The sequence below is a fragment of the Tenrec ecaudatus genome, chromosome 7 (genome assembly GCF_050624435.1).
Source record: "Tenrec ecaudatus isolate mTenEca1 chromosome 7, mTenEca1.hap1, whole genome shotgun sequence".
Classification (NCBI taxonomy): domain Eukaryota; kingdom Metazoa; phylum Chordata; class Mammalia; order Afrosoricida; family Tenrecidae; genus Tenrec; species Tenrec ecaudatus.
The window spans coordinates 128,703,178-128,722,152 of record NC_134536.1 but is presented as its reverse complement, the minus strand read 5'-3'; the positions used below and the strand labels follow the sequence as shown (position 1 = coordinate 128,722,152).

The 18,975-nt window shown below is 60.6% G+C and overlaps 1 protein-coding gene across 1 annotated transcript in view; it reads left to right on the top strand.

The window, feature by feature from the left end:
• TTBK1 (tau tubulin kinase 1) overlaps positions 1–18,975 on the top strand; it is a 42,595-nt gene that overhangs the window by 12,608 nt on the left and 11,012 nt on the right. The window contains exons 7-13 of the mRNA XM_075555059.1: positions 152–217; positions 465–557; positions 638–763; positions 1,906–2,060; positions 3,846–4,077; positions 4,807–4,985; positions 7,573–8,134. Coding sequence (XP_075411174.1) covers positions 152–217; positions 465–557; positions 638–763; positions 1,906–2,060; positions 3,846–4,077; positions 4,807–4,985; positions 7,573–8,134 — 1,413 coding nt within the window. The remainder of the gene's footprint in view (positions 1–151; positions 218–464; positions 558–637; positions 764–1,905; positions 2,061–3,845; positions 4,078–4,806; positions 4,986–7,572; positions 8,135–18,975) is intronic.

Sequence of the window (18,975 nt, the reverse complement as noted above, 5' to 3'; positions counted from 1 at the left end):
GGGAGGAGACCAGGAGGGAGGAGAGCCAGCCAGCTACTGGGGGCAGTTCCAGGGACATGCCGGCTTGGGGAGTGGGCCTGGGAGTCGGCTGGGGCCAGGGCGCTGGGGACTGGGAGTGCAGGGAAATCTCCTGGTATTCTTTCTCCTGCAGCCTCGGAATGTGGCTGGATTTCGGGGGACGGTCCGCTATGCCTCAGTCAATGCCCACAAGAACCGGGTGAGTGCCGGACACCCGCCTGAGGGGCATTGGGGCAGGAGCACAGGTCAGGGGCAGGGCGGGGGGCTGAACCCTGACTCCCCTACTCTCCCTTTCCATCCCGACTGTGGGGCATTGTGACCGTGAGGTCCTGTGTGGTTAGGGGGTTGGGGACGGAGACAAAGCTTCAAGGAGACCCCAGTTCTGCCCAGAGGCCTCCCTGGCCAGGAGCCCAGTGCTATGGGTGACCCCCTCCTTCGGCCCCCAGGAGATGGGTCGCCATGACGACTTGTGGTCCCTCTTCTACATGCTGGTGGAGTTTGCAGTGGGCCAGCTGCCCTGGAGGAAGATCAAGGACAAGGTGAGGCGTGGGCAGTGAGGCGGGAGGAGGGGGCTGGGGGCTGGGCAGGGGCGCCATCTCCCTGGCCTGCCGTCCTCCAGGAGCAGGTGGGTATGATCAAGGAGAAGTACGAGCACCGGATGCTGCTGAAGCACATGCCCTCTGAGTTCCACCTCTTCCTGGACCACATTGCCAGCCTCGACTACTTCACCAAGCCTGATTACCAGGTGGGCACCTGCCAGCCCTGCCAGGACACCACCCTGTAGCACACCCGCTCCCATCCAGCCCAGGCCCTGCACCCGGCCAGCTCGCCCACGCAGCTGCCTCAGACCCTCCCCTCCACAGTGGCCACCACCATGGGAGGCCAGCCCGAGGCGGCGCTGTCCAGCTGTCAGCTCACCGGAGCTCAACAAGAAGCTTTTAGGACGAGGAGTGTGTTGCTTATTATTCCGGCACTTAACAATTAATAAGGCCAAGCCCTTTCAAGTACTCCCCACTGGAACTCTGCCGGTGGCCCCAGGGGGATGACCACCCCATTTCACAGATGAGGACAGTGAGGCCCCGTATCATGGTTAGGAGCAGGGCAGGGCTCAGGTACTGGTCTTCTGACGCCAAGATCAGTGTTCTTTCTAAGACGCCACCACCCTATCCCTGGGGAACCCACTGCCTGCCACTGGAGGGCGGGGCCTTCAGCAATGTTCTGCCACGGCCCTGCTGCTGTGTGTCTGGCCCAGGCCTGCACGTTGCGACAGGGCTTGCAAGCACACAGTAGGCCCGCACACTGAGGGCCCTGTCCCCAGAGAATCCCTGCCCTGCGTGCTGCCCAGAGCCAGTACCTGCCTGGAGGCCTCAGGGCCGCATGGGGCCCTCAGGCAGGAGGTGGCCACGCCCCATCTTTCACACCATGCTGGCCCCATGCAGGCTGCCAGAGAGGCAGGTTGGCAGACAGGCAGCTAATCGCACCACTGGCAGAGTCAGTGGTACAGAGCTAGGAGCCCCGGCTCCGGGACTGGGGGAGCCAGGAGGGCTTCAAGGAGGTGCCAATGGGTGGCAAGGCATTTTGGTTAGGGACAGAGGAAGGAGGCTGCCTAGTGGTCCAGGGCTGCCGGTGCTGGGCTGAGCCCAGGCTGCTGATGTCTGTCGGAGCCAGGGGCCAGATCTCAGTGGGGCTGATCCCTTTGGATGCTTGTTTGCATATCGGGGTGCCGGTCGACACTTAAAATCAATGTGCCCCTCTCCTCCCAATGCCCCCCAGGCCCACCCCTGCCCCCCAAAGCCCCCTCTTTGCCTTGCAATTGTGGCAACTGCCCTTTCCTCCTGGCTAGCCCCGGGGTCACTGTTCTGTCCCCCGCCCCTCCCGCTCCCGCAGTTGATCATGTCGGTGTTTGAGAACAGCATGAAGGAGCGGGGCATCGCAGAGAACGAGGCCTTTGACTGGGAAAAGGCAGGCACCGACACCCTGCTGTCCACCAGCACCTCCACCCCGCCCCAGCAGAACACGCGTCAGACGGCAGCCATGTTTGGGTGAGCCTGTCCCTGGGCGGCCATCCCTCTGCTCCTCTCCCTCCCTGGATGGCCTGGCCGCGCATGTCTCCTCTGCTTGGTCAGCAGTCAGGCTCCAGGACTTCAGGAAGTTCTGCCACTTTCCATCTGGGGTCAGAGCGGGTGTCCTTGTTTGCAGAGTTTGGTAGCCGCGCAGGTAGCCCCGAGCCCCATGCCCTGTGGGTTAGTGAGCGCAACCAGCCCCCTGGCTGTATTTATCTGCCAGGCACCGTGGGCTTCTGAGAGAAAGAGCGAGGCCACGGTCCCTGCCCACAGAGGACACTCATTTAAATCAGGGTGCTTTTATGGGTCACCTCTATATCTGCAAGCTACAGAGGAGGCCCAGTGTTGGGCAGAGTGAGAAGGGGCTCCCTCCCCAGCCCCAGGAGCAAGCCAGGGACAGAAGCAGGTAGGGCTCCAGGAGGACCCATTAGGGAGGAAGGAAGGGGACCCAACAGGACTTCTCAGCATTACCCCCACCGTGATTAAAAAAATCATTTTATTAGGGGCTCATACAACTCTTATCACAATCCATACATGCATCAATGATGTAATGCACATTTGTACATTCGTTGCCTTCAACATTCTCAAAACATTTGCTCTGCACTTAAGCCCCTGGCATCAGCTCCTCATTTTCCCCCCTCCCTCCCTGCTCCCCCTTCCCTCATGAACCCTTGATAATTTATAAATTATTATTTTGTCATATCCTACACTGTCCGATGTCTCTGTTCACCCACTTTTCTGTTGTCTGTTCCCCAGGGAGGAGGTTCTATGTAGATCCCTGTAAGTGATGCCCCCTTTCCATTTGTTTTTGGTTTGTGATGTGAAACATAATATATAACCAGACAAACATAATATATAACCAGACATGAGGGGACTCCAGTAGCTCATGGAAAAACCAGTCCCGTCCTGTCTTCATTCCATTTGCCCATGGGCTTTGTGAAGCACTTGTGCTTTTGCCACCACGACATTTACAAATCGGACAGGTTGGCAGCTTGGACCCACAGACGACACCACGCGAGGGGGATGAATCTGTGGAGATGTGCAGACTTGGGAACCCGCAAAACCAAACTCGCTGCCCAAGAGTCGATTCCGACTGCTCCCTGTTGGGACAGGGCAGAGCTGCCCCAAGGGTTTCCAGACCATCGCTCTTTATGGGAGGGGAAAGCCTCCATCTGCTCCTGGGGAGCGGCTGGTGGTTTCCAACTGCTGACCTTGGAGCGAGCAGCCCCTTGTGTACCTACTCCGCCCCCAGGGATCCTTGTGGAAGCCCCCCTGGCCTGGCCTGTTCCGCCACCTGGCGTTGCTATGACTCAGCACCCAGCAGCAACTAGAGCATCCCCTCGCGTGACGTGGGTGGGTCATGTTTGCTGAATCGTGTCATCCATCAATAGACGCTGGGGTTGTGTCCACTCTGGACAGTACATGTCTGATGCCATTCCTGTAAGGATGTGCCCAAGAAGTGCCAGTGTGCCTTTGATTGAGAGCCAGGCGTGGAGGCCAGTAGACCCCTGGCAGTGGCAGGGTCTCCATGTAAATAGAGCTGAGGATGACACCCCCCACCCCACCCCAGGCAGTCACATCTCCTCTTGGCCTCCAGCTCACCAGTGGCTGGTCTGGTCTCAGGCTGGGGACACCCTGCTGGGCTGGGCTTCCTCTGGACCCTGCTACTGAGTGGGAGAGGGCCTTCAGGGGTGTGCTGCAGGGAGTGGGGCTTAGGGAGAGAGGGTGCCCTGCCAGCCGTGCCTCCTGCTCTGGCCTCCGCAGGGTGGTCAATGTGACGCCTGTGCCTGGCGACCTGCTCCGGGAGAACACAGAGGATGTGCTTCAGGGCGAGCACCTGAGCGACCAGGAGAACGCACCCCCTGTCCTGCCGGGGCGGCCCCCCGAGGGGCTGGTCCCAGGCCAGCACCTGACACCCCACCCTGGGGGGCCCGAGGCCGAGGTCTGGGAAGAGACGGATGTCAACCGCAACAAGCTCCGCATCAACATCGGCAAAGTAACTGCAGCCGGGAAGGGAGCTCCAGCCCCAGCCCTGTCTTTGTCCTAGTCCCAGCCCTGCCCAGCCCAGCCCCAGCACCAGTCCCAGCCCAGCCCCAGCCCCAGTCCCAGTCCCAGTCCCAGTCCCAGTCCCAGTCCCAGCCCAGCCCCAGTCCCAGTCCCAGCCCAGCCCAGCCCAGCCCAGCCCATTCCAGTCCCAGCCCCAGTCCAGCCCTACTCCAGCCCAGCCCCAATCCAGCCCTACCCCAGCACAGTCCCACCCAGCAGAGCCCCAGTCCCAGCCCATTCCAATCCCAGCCCCAGTCCAGCCCTACTCCAGCCCAGCCCCAGTCCCAGCCCAGCCCCAGCTCCAACCCAAGCCCTAGCCCTAGCCCCAGCCCTGCCCCAGCCCAGTCCAGCCCCAGCCCCAGTCCCAGTCCCAGCCCAGTACTACCCCAGCCCTGCCCCAGCCCAGTCCAGCCCTACCCCAGCCCTGCCCCAGTCAAGCCCCATACCCAGCCCTAGCCCAACCCTAGCCCCAGTCCCAGCCCCAGCCCCAGCCCCAGCCCCAGCCCCAGCCCAGCCCAGCCCCAGCCCAAGCCCCAGCTAGGGGCCTCTGCTTGCTCACTGGTCCCTGTCACCAGTCTGGCCTGGCCCTCCTCAAGCCCTCCTCAGGACCCTCCCCAAGGAAATCTGGGCCCTCGCCTTGTCAGCCTCAGCTCATGGTGCCCCCCCCCTCCTACTGCAGAGCCCCTGCGTGATGGAGGAGGAGCAAAGCCGAGGTGTGGGGGTCCCCAGCTCCCCAGTGCGTGCCCCCCCAGACTCCCCAACAACCCCAGTCCGTTCTCTGCGCTACCGGAGGGTCAACAGCCCGGAGTCGGAGCGGCTCTCCACGGCGGACGGGCGGGTGGAGCTGCTGGAGAGGAGGTGGGCATGGCCAGGCCCCGTCAGCAGGTCAGATGGGAGCCCGAGGTCCGGGGAGCCTGGCAAGTCTTCAAGGAGTTGGGGAGTTAGACTTGGGTTGGGGTCAATAAAAAGGCCTGAGAGTGGGGAATTCAGAGACCCAGCTCATGGGTGGGGGGTGGGGGGTGGCAGGCCATGGGGAGGCAGATTGGGCCCTCAGGTCCAGAAGGGGAGTGGGCTTCGGGGTATGCTTCAAGAACTTCTTTTTTCCGAGTCTGTAACCCTCTCAGAATCCCTCGGGCAGTTGTAGACTGGCATCTGAGGTCACAGTGAGTCAGCAGAGAGAGTAATGACAGGTGTCTCTGGAGCAGCTGAGCTGGTCCCCCTCAGCTTTGGGGCAGGGCACCTGGAGGAGGGGCAGGCCAGGCGCAGGAGGCACCAGGGGGCCTGAGGAAAGAGGGGACCTGGGTGGTGAGTGTGGGCCGAGGTGTGTCTTTAGGGCAGGGGAGCCGGGCGGTGCTATTTGGAGGAGGGGGCAGGGCATCTGGGTGACCTGAGATGGTGGGAGCAGGCAGAGGCAGAGCCCCTCTGTAGCTGCTGGTGGGAGTGGGAGCCTGGGCAAGCGGGGCAGGCCCCTGAGTGAGAGGGTCACATCCTCTAGGGGGGTCCTTTGCCACACAGCAGGCTGGGCCTTCTCTAGCCCCGTGGTCCTTTCCCCAACCCTTTCAGAGTTCTTCCTGAGGTCCACCTCAGATTTTGCCCCAGGTTGTACCCCGCCTCCAGGGCAGGGCACAGTGCCACTGTTGGTTGGGAGGCGCCCCAAACAGGGGCCCTTTAACCAGCCTCTTCCCTCCGCACCCTCACAAGGAGAGTGTCACCTGGCCTCACACCTGAAGGCCACATTCCTGCCACGGTACACCCAGGTCTGTGGGGAGAGCGAGCTGGTGGAGAATGGCCGCTCTCCGTAGGGAGTAATCAGCTAATTAACGTAACCCCGAGTAAACCCTCGTTCAGCGGTGGTGGGGAGCAGGGCCACTGCGGAGAGACTGCAACCCCCCCTCCCCCCAATACCACACCTGCAGCCACCAAGTTGCCGTTGTGCAGGTCAGGGTAGACCTGCGCCCCCGGGGCTTCTTGGAGGTAGGTATCCAGGTTCCCTTCAAGGTGCCGTGGGTGGATTAGAACCTCTAACTCTAGCTTCTGCACCACTCAGGGGCTCCCAGGCCTCATACACCCACTGCCCTCAAGTTGATTTCCACTCAGTGACCCAACCGGGCAGAGAAGGATGTTGGCCTGGGCGTCTTCATGGAACCTTGAACAGCCCACCTTTTGGTTAATGACCACCTGAGTGCTTGACCCAAGTGCGCCACCAGGTCCTTCAGGGTCTGGGGCCGGGCAGCAAGGTTTGGCTGGGCCCGGGGCACCTGGCAGCTGGCGACATCTTCATACGCGTGCAACTCGGCTCTTCCGCCCCCACCCCACCCGCCCTCTCTCCTACATGGCCCACACAACCCGCCCCACCAGGGTCAATGCAAGGCTCGAGGTGGTCTCTCCAGGGGCAGGGGTTCTTCTTGAAGTGCTATGAACAGATCCACCAAAACCGTGGGGAGGGTCAGATATGGTGGTCCCGCGTGGGCTTGGTGAGGAAATGAAACCCCGCAGGTGGTTTTCATCTGTGCCCCTCCCTTCTGGAGGGAAGACATGTCAGGAGGCAGCCTGCCCCCAGGTAAGCTAAGTCGGGGAGGTTCTCCAGGCAGGCGCCCTGGCGTTGGGCCAGGGTGTTCAGTGTCGACTTAGGGAGCATCTCCTGCTGCCACACACACATTGGGCTAGCCTCAGGGACCCAGCACATCATGTGAGCCTCACAGCTCAGTCCAAGGCGGGTGTGTTCTGTGCCAGGAGGACTTCCGGGATGGGAAGTTCCGGGCTAGAGGTGACATTGGAGCTGCTCTGACAGTCATGATCTTGGAGTCCGTCTGACTCAGCGTTTCCCAACTGTGATCTCAGGAGCAGGAGTCAGGCTCCTGGTGGAGGATTTGAACCACCGACCTGCTGGTTCACAGCTGAGCGCTGAACCACTGTGCCACCGGGACTTCTTGGGGGACTGACTGGGGGTATCAAGGCAGGCCTCAGGGAGCCTGGAATGCCAGGCTAAGGAATTCAGACTGACCTTGGGGTGAGAGCTCATTTAGGCTGGGTGGTGAAACCAGCCAGGCAGGCCTGAAGGGTGATGGGAGATGGGGCTAGATTCTCCATTGGCAGGTCTGCTGGGCACTTGCCCTGGTGCAGTGGGAGGGAGCCACTGATGGGGCCAGGGTATAGAGTGGCTCTAGAACAGCTGGGCCTTTGGGGATGGGTCAGGCGTGGTCTGGTCCTTGGGCTCAGGGACCAGAGTTTGCTTTCTGCATGCTTGTCCTGGAGCACAGGACTCAGGCAATGCAAGTTTGTTGAATGAGTGAATGAACGAAGTCTTGACTGGGGCGGGCATACCCAGGGGGTGACGGGGCCTGGCCCATGGGGTGGTTCGGGGCTCATGCTCTACCTGGCTATCTGCTTGGGGTCCCTGAGTGGCGGACCCTGAGCCCCACATGGGTGTGGGTTGGCTTTGCAGGTCGAGGATGGATCTGCCCGGCTCGCCCTCCCGCCAGGCCTGCTCCTCACAGCCAGCCCAGATGCTGTCAGTGGACACGGGCCACGCTGACCGGCAGGCCAGCGGCCGCATGGACGTGTCAGCCTCTGTGGAACAGGAAGCTCTGAGCAATGCCTTCCGCTCGGTGCCGCTGGCTGAGGAGGAGGACTTCGACAGCAAAGAGTGGGTCATCATCGACAAGGAGACGGAGCTCAAGGACTTCCCCCCGGGGGCCGAGCCTAGCACGTCGGGCACCACGGATGAGGAGCCTGAGGAGCTGCGGCCACTGCCCGAGGAGGGTGAGGAGCGGAGGCGGCCAGGGCCCGAGCCGGCCGTGCGGCCCCGGACAAGGGGCATGCAGACCCTGGCGGAGGAGGACACCCGGCACGCCCCGCCCCAGCCCCCACCGCCCCAGCTGAGCCAGGCCGATGGCCGGTCGGAGACATCACAGCCCCCCACTCCTGGCAGCCCTTCCCACTCACCCCTGCACTCGGGACCCCGCCCTCGACGGAGAGAGTCGGATCCCACGGGCCCGCAGAGACCGGTAAGGCTGGGCTTGTACCCCACCCTGTCCCCAGTCCTGGTGGGTGGGCCTGCAGTGTCCCCACAAGTGCCGGGGCTCCAGACAAGCCACCCAGCAGGGGGAAGTCCAGGGAGCCCTGTGCCAGGAGCCGAACTCATGCTAGGGGGCCAGGCCAGGCTGCAGATTCAGAGTGGAGACTCCGACGGGGCCAGTGCTAGTCAGGCAGCAGAGAGGGAGGAAGGAGTCCCAGGCCGGAGGGCAGCACCCACAGGGCCTGCAGGTACCAGCCAAAGCCCTGGAGAGGGGCTGCCCATGGGGCCTGGGCACCGGGCGAGAGGCCTGGGCTGAGCTGCAGCAGAGCTCGCCCTGCAGGTGGGGTGGCCTCTGGCTGGGCGCCATGCAATGACCTCAGCTATGTGAATGTGCACTCTGATTGCGCTGTGGAAGATGGACAGGGGTCGGGGTGGTGGAGGAGGGGTGCACAGACCAGAAGTGGGAAAGTGCCCCAAGGGGAAGTGGCCTGGTGGCCTGGACCAGGGTGGTGGCAGGGTGGGCCCAATTCAGAGAGGTCAAAGAGGCTAAGGCACTTGGGTAGAGCGGAGGAGGGGCTCTGGGAGCAGGTACCATCACCCAGCATTTTGGAGAGAGGACACAAGGGGGACACCATGGTCTTGAGGTGCCTGTGGGCGCCCACGTGGAGGCATCTTAGGCTTAGGACGGCGGCGAGCTCAGCAGGAGACACGGGTTGGGGTCTTGGGAGCCACAGGAGTGGACGGTGCCCCAGGAGGGTTGTGTCGGGTAGAGACAGAATCCACACGATGCTCACAATGAGGAGTGAGAAGAATAAGAGCCAAGTGGGCACTGAGGAGGAGGGGCAGCACTGGGGACGGGATCAGGAAGGGGAGGGGGCAAGAGGGGTTCTGGATTGAGCACAGGAGTGAGGTGTGCTGGGGTCCTGGGGGGACCAGCCTGCTGCGGGGGCACCTTCTCCTCTGGGAGGGCAGGGAGGAGCCAGACCGTGGGTCCCAAGTATCTCTCTTGGTATTGTGGCACTTACCTGACCAAGACTGGACTGTCAGGATGGGTGGCGGCTACTGGCCTGGTTTCTCTGGGTGGGTGGGGCCAACCTCTGTCCTGGGAGGGGGGTGATAACCTTCCCCCTGTGTGCTGAGGTGGGCTTGTGATCCACAGAGGTGGAGGGGACCACAGGGTGGCACTGGGAGGGACTGGGCTGTGCCACGTTCTCCCAGCCCAGGTGGTCCTGAGATGACTAAGATGCTGGCCTAGGGGGTCATGGGTGTCTTGGGGAAGGGCAGCTCTGGGCAGGGGGTGAATTCAGGCCCCTTTCATGCTGAGTAGTGACTCTAGGACAGTGCATCCTGGTTTTGCTCTGGGGTCACACAGTGGGGACCGGGAGCCCCCACCCCGAGAGGTGCTAGCCGGCTTGGGTTGGAGGCTCTACCCTGGCAGAACACAGCCCTGCCTGACTGTGTCTGACCCAGCTGCTGTCCCACCAGGGCTAGCACTCGGTCAGCAGGACAGGGAGCAAGAGCTCTTTGGGGTCCCTTCGTTCGCCTCTTGTTCCTTCATCCCCTGCTGGGCTGGGATGTACAGGGCATCTGCTGTGCAGTGGGTATCGCGCCCAGAGACATGCCCAAGACAGTCCGTGCCTGCAGGCAGCTTGAGGGCCAGCAAGGTGGACAGGCCATGGTGGCATGGACTGGAGACAAAGCCTGGGAGAACCAGGTTCTGAACCTGGTCTGGCCAGCCCCTTCCAGGGGACTGTGGCTGGTCACGGTTCCACTCTGGGTCTCGGCGTGAGGGGCCTGGGTCCTCTCTGAGGTTTTCTCTCAGGCTGCCCTGCCACAGGGAGGGAGGAGATGGGAGGAACAAGCACGGGGCTACTGTTGCTGGTCTCAGCGGCTCAGAGAGAGATGAGCTGTGTGCATCTGGAGCTGGGAGGCGGCGGGCCCCCGCTTCCGGCCCTATGCACAGAGGCGGCTGGCTAGCACGCGCCAACTGTGTGGGCGCACTTCTGTGTCGGCTTAGTGTTTTCACCGTGTATGTGGCTGTGCCCTAGGTGTGCATGGGTGTGGGCACCCGAGTCCGGGTGTCCGTCTGGGTGGAGCAGGCTGTTCGTCTGCGAGGGTGAGAGGACCACAGAAGAGACTGGGAGGAGTGCTGCAGTGACCGTGGTCATGGTGACAGTGACACGAGCCAGCACCGTAGTGGACTTACAGACTCTGCTCTGAGAACCCAGTGTATTTCCATGGGCAGTCCTGGGAGCAGTTCTCTGCAGGGCAGTTCCGAGAGGAACGGTAGAGGCATGGTGGCTCTGAGCAGCTCAGTCGCTCGCCTGGGTCACCAGCCAGGACTGGCCTTGGCACCGGGCATCTGGTTCCAGGGTCCAAGGGCTGTGTGTTCAGCAGAGGAGCAAACAGGCAGAGTGCAGGAGGCTAGTGCAGGGTCAGGCGCAGTCTGGAGGGATGCCCATGAGTGCCTGTGGGTGGACCTGTGTGGAGCCCAGCTATTCCCCGATCAAAGCTGGAGGGGAGGGAGAAATGGACCGACCTATTTCCCCCTCTTGCTCTGGGCTGCCCTGCAGAAGGTTCTGCACCATGGAGTCACTGCGGGGTGGGGGGGGGAAGGGGGGAGAGGGGAGTGTTCTCACCCCCAGCATGAGATGACCAGGCTGTGTGCCCTGGGGCAAGCAGGAAGTCTTGGGAGGAGGGGGCAGCAGCCCGGCTATCTGCCTGCAAGCAGCCCCCACTCCCTGTAGACCTAGCTGCCTGTTCAGGGTCTGATGTGTGAATGTCCTCATAGCAGACAGTTTTGACCTGAGCACCAGCCCCTCTGTCACAGGGCAGTGGGACAGGGTGGCACCGGGCACACCTTGCAAGCGTCTGTTGCTCTTCCCTGTGAGTGATGCCATGCTTCAGTTTTAGCCCCCCCCCCCCCACTTCACATATACCCTACTTGGTTTTCAAGGGAATTGAAGGTGCAAATGAGAAATGGCTGAGAAAGCGGACAGAGGTAAAGTGTGTGCAGGGTGTGTGACACATACCCCACACCCCGCCCCCGGGGGAGGCTGCGTGCTATCCATAGCTGCTTGTCTGGGGCTGACCACATAGCAGATTAGTGCCCCCTGAGCCCACAGATGGGCATTTGCTCAGCAGCCAGCAAAATATTTCCCTGATACGTGGAGGACAGTGAGCTGGCGGCGGGGGCCAACGGGTAGTAAGGTTTCTCAGGCTGGGCCACAGGGAGTCAACAGAGAACTCTGCTCTTGTCTGCTCTGGGAGCAGAGAGCCGGCCTGGGGAGCTGGGCAGACTCCGAGTGGTGATTTATTGAGGATAAATAGGGGCTACATGGGGTGCCTGGGCTAGAGGGTGGGGGCTTGCCCGGGTTGAAGGGCAAGGGCCTGGCAAGAGTCCATGGTAGCCTGGGAAAGTCCCCTGGCAGCTGCCCAAACTCTGGCTGGGATGTCCAGTTCGAGCCACTCACACATGCTGGGAGAAGGGACTCATGTCCCTCAGGATCCCCGGGGGCTCATTCTGCTGACCCCCAATTCATACAAGGTGATGGTCCCTCAGAAGGACCATGGGATCACACGGTCTCACCTGGGCCAGAAAGAAGCCGAAAGGGGAGTCAGGGTGGAGGCAAGGTTGGATGTCCCTCTCCTGCCCATGTGCTGGATAACCAGTGTCGGGGCCCTAATGGCCTCATCTGACATCAGCAAGAGGGTGGTGGGTGGGCCTGCAGCTGGCCCATTCAGGCCTCACTGCCCCACTAAGCCAGTTAACCTGGCCGCAGTCCCTTGAGCAGAAGGGAAAGGGTTGCTGGCACTCAAGCCCATGACCGCGCCATTCAGTGCCACTTCCCCTTAACTCCAAGGCAGAGGATACAGGTGCCCAGTTCTTCCAGACAGGAGACTGCTCCTTGGCCATGCCCAGGCTGCCTCCTGGTCTAGCCTTCCCCAGGGTGACAGAAGGCCGGTTGGGAGGAGTCCTCTGGCCCTGGGCTCATGCTTGACATTGAGTCGGAAGGCAATGTAACAGCTGACGTGTGCGCAGGCGCCGGGTGCTGAACAGGCAGGCACTCAGCTGTTAACCGGAAAAGGCAGGCAGCTGGAACCCACTGCAGCCCCCTGGGAGAGAAGCCTGGGCTCCGGCTGGGGAAACCCCACCGGGTCATTCTTCCCCTCCCAGGGAGCTGCTGAGCCCCTCACAACAGCACGTGCACCGGCCTAGGTGATGCCCCGTGGGCAGGCGCACGGTGACATCACATCTTCACGCCAGCCTGATGAAGGGGTGCCATGCCCACACCTGCCTCACATATAAAGAAGTTGAGGCCCAGATCCATCGACAGCCCTATATAGGGCAGAGCAGAAATGCCCCGTGGGGTCCCCACGGCTGGCTTCTTCACTGGAGCCCACTGCCCCATCTTTCCCCCAGGCAGAAGGGTCTCGTCAGTTCTTCAGGGTCCCTCAGGTCTAAGGGGTGGGGCAGGCAGGCCCCAGTGTTGGCCCTGTGGGTCTTCTCTAGACCTGCCAGGGAGCCCGCCCCACACATCTGCCCACACAGGGCCAAGGACGGTGGCAGAGCCCCGCCCTGAGCCCAAAGCCACCAAGCTAGGTGGGCTTCCTGGAGGAGGTGAGTGAAGGGCCCCAGGGCTGAGGCGTGCCCTAGGAGGAGGAGGAGACGATGGGCGCAGGAGGCTAGGTTATGAGGTGGGGAGCAGCGGGTCTGCACCCCCTCCACCTTGCCCGGGACGCCTGGGGGCTGTGCGCGGTGGGCGCCCCGAGACGGAGCTGTCGAGTGAGTCTGTGCCTGACGCCTCTTTTCCCTCCGCTCTCTTGGTCTCTTTCAGTTGGAGGAGGACAGACTCTCGGGGCACTCCCTCCCGCGGTACAGCCCCCTGCGACGACTGGCGTCCTCGGTGTTCTCCTCCTCCGCGCTGGAGACGGAGCCCTACCCTCACCCCGGCGCCTCCGGCTCGGCGGCCTCCTCCGGCTCCCTCATTCAGCGCAGCCGCTCGGCCGAGAGCAGCCCCGTGCGGGCGCCCCACCGGCGCCACGCGCCCCTCGCCGCCGGCAACCACAGACTCGTTCCCTCGGTGCTCCGCATCTCGCGGTCCCAGCTGCAACAGGTGTGGGCCCGCTTCACCCACAAGACCTAGGCTGGGCTCCCCCCCCTCCTGGAGGGGGCAGGTGGGGGGGGTGGGGAGCAGGCAGAGGCCACGGTTCCTTCGCAGGACGCAATAATCACACGCACACACCCCAGCCCCCCTTCACGCAATACCCCTCCCCTAACATCAGCCCACGGTGCGGTAACAGCCCTCCCCAGCAAGGTCACCAGCCAAGTGGAGTGGCCAGGCAGGGCGGCAGTGCAGTCTGTGGACCAGGCAGGGGCACTGAGCCGGGGCAGAGTTCAGTGGAAACCAGGCTGTCAGGTGGTGGAGTGTGCTGTGCCCGTGCCTGGTGGGAGTCTGGCAGAAGTGGCTTTGTTCTGTTCCATCTGTGACCACTTGGCTCCACTGTCAGGCCCTGAGCCCCCCACCCCACCCCCCAGTGCTGCATGTGTCTAATCCGTGTGAGCCGTGGGGCCTGGTTATGACCCTGTGTATGTGAGGGGGGCCAGGCTAGCTGAGTTTGGGGTGATGGGAGGGGGAAGGGTTCTGTGACGGCCTTCCATCTGGGAGTCTCTCCACACTGGGTCATGGTGGGTGGGCTGCATCCTCCCAGAGGACAGAGTTCCTGTCTCCCACATCTGCCCCCAGGACCCTGGCCTTGGGGTTGAATACCACTGGGTAAGGACAGATGCTATTGTCCTCTGGCTGGTTAGTCCCAGGTTCCTCAGGGCTGAGGATGGATGAGCCAAGGTGGATGGATGAGGCCTGGGGTGTGCCCCTTAACATGGGGAAACCTAGGAGTGAGGGGAGCCAGTGTAGAAGCCAGGGCCAAGAGGGTGGTGCCAAGGACCAGGCAGGACCCCTGAGCCAGGCAGCCACATGGGTGTCTCATGACCAAGCCCAGAAAGCACTGTTCCCCTCAGGGGATCGCTCATTCCTGCTGGTGCTCAGCCACGCTAGTCAGCCCAGGGGTCATGGCGAGGACCAGGCCATGGGCAGCAGGTCAGAAGGGTACCTGGAGATGGGCAGGAGTCAGGGTGCCAGATCAAAAGGCCGTTCCTACCCATTTCTCCGCCCCTGAAGGTGTGCAGGGATGTGTATTGTGGTGAGATTGTTCCTCTGTTCAGGTGTGTGCTGGTGGGCATGCACATAGTGGACTTGGCTTATACATGGGCATGTGTGCCTGCGGCAGGGCTGCTGTGAATGGGTGTTCAGGGCTGTGCACTCGTCAGTGCCAGGGATCGCCGTTTATTTAGAACGCAGTGTGAGTGGCATGTCCTGTGTGTGTGTGCATGCATGCATATATACATGCATTGTGTAAATGCATGTGTGTGCACATGTGCGCACACGTGCATGTGTGTGTGGTAGGGAACCAGAAAGGTGTTTGTGAGGTCCTGGGTAGTTTCCTGTGTACCTACCTTCACCCTGGTCCTCTCTCTACCCGCTTCTTCCCCTGACCTCCCTTCCAGCTCCAGGGCTTCTCACCCCTAAGTGGTGTCTGGTTAGGGGAGAGGTCCCAGGCCCTGGCCCAACCTAGCAGAGTGGTTTGGCTCACCCACATGAACTACTCCCCCGTCCGCCTTTCCTCAAAACCTGCCCTTTGGGGAATCTGGATGGAGAAAATGTCCCCATCGGGCGGTGGATACTCAAGCTCCCTGCCCTAAGCCCAGCTGCTCTATTGCCCTGTAGTCTGTCTGCAGTGACACTGCACCTCGTAGACAGAAGGTGGAGGAGGGGTCAAGGTAGCCCCTTGGAGAAAGGACACAAATCAAAAAGCACAAAGGTGGGGGGGTGGGGTGCACAGCAGCCCCACTCCCTCGTCCCGGCACTGCCCCCCCACATTCTGGTCCTCTTCCCATCCTTCCCACGGGGTGAGGTGGACGAGAGTCTCTGCCCGCCACCAGCTGCTCCCTAAGTCAGCAGCAGTGGGGACAGGGCCCCTGCTGCCTGGGGATAGAAGAAGCCAGGCACTCCATGACTGAATTCCCTTCTAGAGGGCTCCACTATCTGCCCCAAAGACAGCTCTGACTCAGTTCCCAGAACCCTGAGGTACTTACTCTAAGATCCCAAAGTGCCTTGCGATTTATCAAAGATGATGGCACTCAATACAGCCTTGTTTTAGCATTAAATGCATATTATAATTCCCAGAGTCTTTGGAAGAAGCAGAGAATATCCTACTAAGCTTTCTGAAGGTGGCTGGCTCCTGGGTCTCTCTTGCTCTTTCTTTCACACGCACTCGCACACATGCACTCACACGCACTCATGCACGCTCACACAACCAATGCCCATGGGAGAGTAACAGCTTATTCCAATCAATAGGTCATGGCTCAGAACATCTTGTCCCATGGGGATACAGTTTTGCATAGCCTCCCCTGTAGGGCAGTGTTTTCTAAGCCAGAACATGCTGAACTTACTTTATCTTTGGAGGGCGGCTTTGGTTTTCCCAAAGAGCTCAGGTCCCCCGGAGCCCAGGGTGTGGAAACAAGCTGACGGCAGGCTGAGCAGAGCCCCCCTCTGGTTCTCAAATGTGGCTAGGACGTTGTGAGCTGTCCTGTGGTCAGGATCTTTTTCCTGAAGGGCCTCTCAGGGAGAAGGCTAGCGTGTTTCTGGAAGGGGAAGCGTCTGACTTGCCCAAGGTATTAGCTTTGAAAAGAGCACCCATTCAGTTACCCTCTGGAAATGTTACATCGGCATCCGCACTTTCTGGTCACCGGCTGCGTGGCGTGGCGTGGCGGTTCCAGGTCTTTGATTTGTTTGTTACTTTAACAGGCACGCAGCACTTAACAGATGCCAGCCAGTGAAGGACGCACTTTACGGAGTCAACTCGCTTCATCCTCCTCATAGCCTCCGAGATAGATCCCTCTATTTAACAGATTAATCCCAATATTTAATTTATTAGAATGAGCATATAAGTTACCTGCCAGTACTGAAGCACTCACTGGACAGGATAGGATTTTGCAAAGCCCCTTCCCGTCAGGCTACTGGGAGGAGTCCTCTGGGAGGCTCACTTCCATTCCTACCTTGCTGATGGTGTCCAGGTGGGGTCTCTCTGGAGTTCCCCCACCCCCTGCGCCCCAGCTTCTCAATCCCACACCTCCAAACATCCCACAGCAGCTCTGGGGACGAGGGTGACAGAGTGAGAGCTACAGTGAGAAAGCAGGGGTGGTCTTGGTGGTGGGCGTCAGAAACAGACAGTGTCTTGGTGGCATTGAGCGCTGGCTCTGGGGATGGGAGCAAGGTGTCAGCAGTTAGCACACCTGGAGCCAGGCCATGTAGGGAATAGGCAGGCTCAGGGAGTATGGTAAGAGGGGATCCCCTACCCCGACCCATTTCCCTGCCATCCTCAGCTCCACCAACCAATTTTTGCCACTATTTTCCAACTTTCATGTGAACTTGTCCCACGCCCCTTTTTTTAAATTACTTAAAAGGATACAAAACCTTTTTGAAAAATTCATTGCGTGAGCCAAATGAAACCATTCACTGGAAGAGGTGGCCGCTGAGCTGTGAATTTGCCACCTCTGTGAGCCTGAGGACTCTAAACCAGTGGGTCTCAGCCTTCCTCACGCAGAGACACTTCCATGCAGCTCCCCATGTGGTGGTGCCCCGCCAACCATAAAATTAGTTCCGTTGCTTCTGCATCACTGTCATTGTGCTACTGTGATGAATCGGGCAACCCCTGTGAAAGGGTCATTCGACCTCCAGAGGTCGAGACCCACAGGCTGAGAACCGCTGCCCTAGACCATCTGTCTTTTCTGGGTGACAGTACTGTTCACCAGGGATGCAAAATGGAGTGGGTTTCTTAGAGGAGGCAGCTCAGGACCCATGGAACCAAGCAGTGTGCAGTGTGTGCATGCATGGGTGAGCTCATGGTGTGTGTGTGTGTGTGTGTGTGTGTGTGTGCTTGAACAAGAGTGACCCAGTGGACTTGTCCAGGGTGCCCTTGGTGGGACAGAAGGTGATCTGAGGACGCTGGGTTCCAGTCCCAGTGACTAATATACACCCCACAGGCACTCAAGTCAGCTTGGGTCACAGCAATAATGTTTAACGTACTCGTCCCAATGAAAGACCTAACCCAGCAGCCTTTGCCAGCTCAGTTTTGGGGGGGGGATGGGCTAGTCCTGCCCACCAGGTAGGGAGGGCAATGGCACCTCTGAGCCTTGCCTGGAATATTAACCCTTGTCTTCCCAAAGCCAGGGAGATGAGCCCCCTTCAGTTCAGTGGTCCCCTCCATGGAGATTTGGACCTTCCTTCCTCCTCTGGCCTGCCAAGGTCCTTGGAGGCGGGAGAGGTGGTGCTATCTGCCCCTGCAGTGATGGGAGGAGTTCTGGGTCACTGAGGTGGGCAGAGGCACATGGTCAGTGGTTTCTATGGGATGGCCAGGGGAGGCAACCCACCTCAGGAGGTTGTGGCTCTGGTTGGGGTGTGGTGTCCGTGGCTGTGGGGACATGGGAATGCTGTATCCTTGGCTGTCACTGAACTGGTTTGGAACACCACCCATCTCTAAATGCCGCTTAGAGCTGGGACATTCCCAGTGGGCAGTCCTTGATATCAAAGAGTGTAGAAAAATCCCTGGACTTAATTTGGGGGACGTGTCCCCCCAACTCACATCATTCCCCCTAGGGACAGGCATGCCTCTTGGGACTGGTCAAGTCCCACCTCTGAAAATCTTACTCAAGCACCCTTCTCCCTAAGGGAGAGGCCCCCAGCCTGCCGGCCCAGTATATCCAGGCTTGCCTGTGAGCTTCCCTGCACAGGCCTGCCCTACCCCGAACCACCATACCAGTAAAGGAAAGAGTTGAGAAGAGGTGGCCAGGGAAGGCAATGAATCCTACAGGTCTAGGGGATCCTCTTAGATCTCTTCTTCTAGTGGGTCCTCTGCCCTTGGCCACATCACTTAACCCTCCCTTCTATGAGCAGAGGCTACGGTTGAGGGTCACCTCGACACTCACTCACCTGCCCCCCCCCATCTACCCCACCCTCCACCCGCAAACCCCATCACACACATTTCACCGCTGCGCACACCCATCATCCACTCTCCGGACAGCAAACTAGCAACCCCGCAGCCAGGTAGGGCACAACCCTCATTGGTTGGAGATTGTAAGGAGACCCCCAAGACCAATTTAAACACACTGTCTCTGGGACTCTCTCCCGTGCTTCCTCCCCACCCCCCACCCCCGCCTGCCCCGCGGTCATCTCACCACGAATGTATGTATGCTCTGTCTTTGTACCAAGCTGCTACAGGCGCGTGACTTGGGTGCCGCCCAGCCTCAAAGCCCCCCCTACCCCACCCCTGGACCCGCCCCTTGCGTGGTTCGAACGTCCCCGGGGCGCTTCGCTTGGGTAGGCCACCCCAGGGGACTTCGTCCAGGTACCCCGCCCGCGCCAACTGCCTGCTGCTAAAGTACTGGCCTTGGGCTGGCACCCAGATGCCCTGCCCAGCCCCACCTAATTTTCTTTGCTTCTCTGGCTGGCTCCTGGGACTGGAATAGGGGTTCCCCTTAAGAGTGCTTCCTGGGCAGGGGTGCAGATGGAGGGCTGGCGGGGTAGGGATTGGCTAATTCTCTAGGTTTCACAGGCCTCCATCAATACCTGTTACCTCGCCACCCACAGGGCTGCCCCCTTTCCCCATTAATTGGCCTTGCAATTGGATGCCAAAGAGCCCGGCTGGCGTTGAGGGGAGCGAAGCTTTGAGGCCAGGTGTCTCAGGGCCGCCCAACACCTCCCCCCCCTT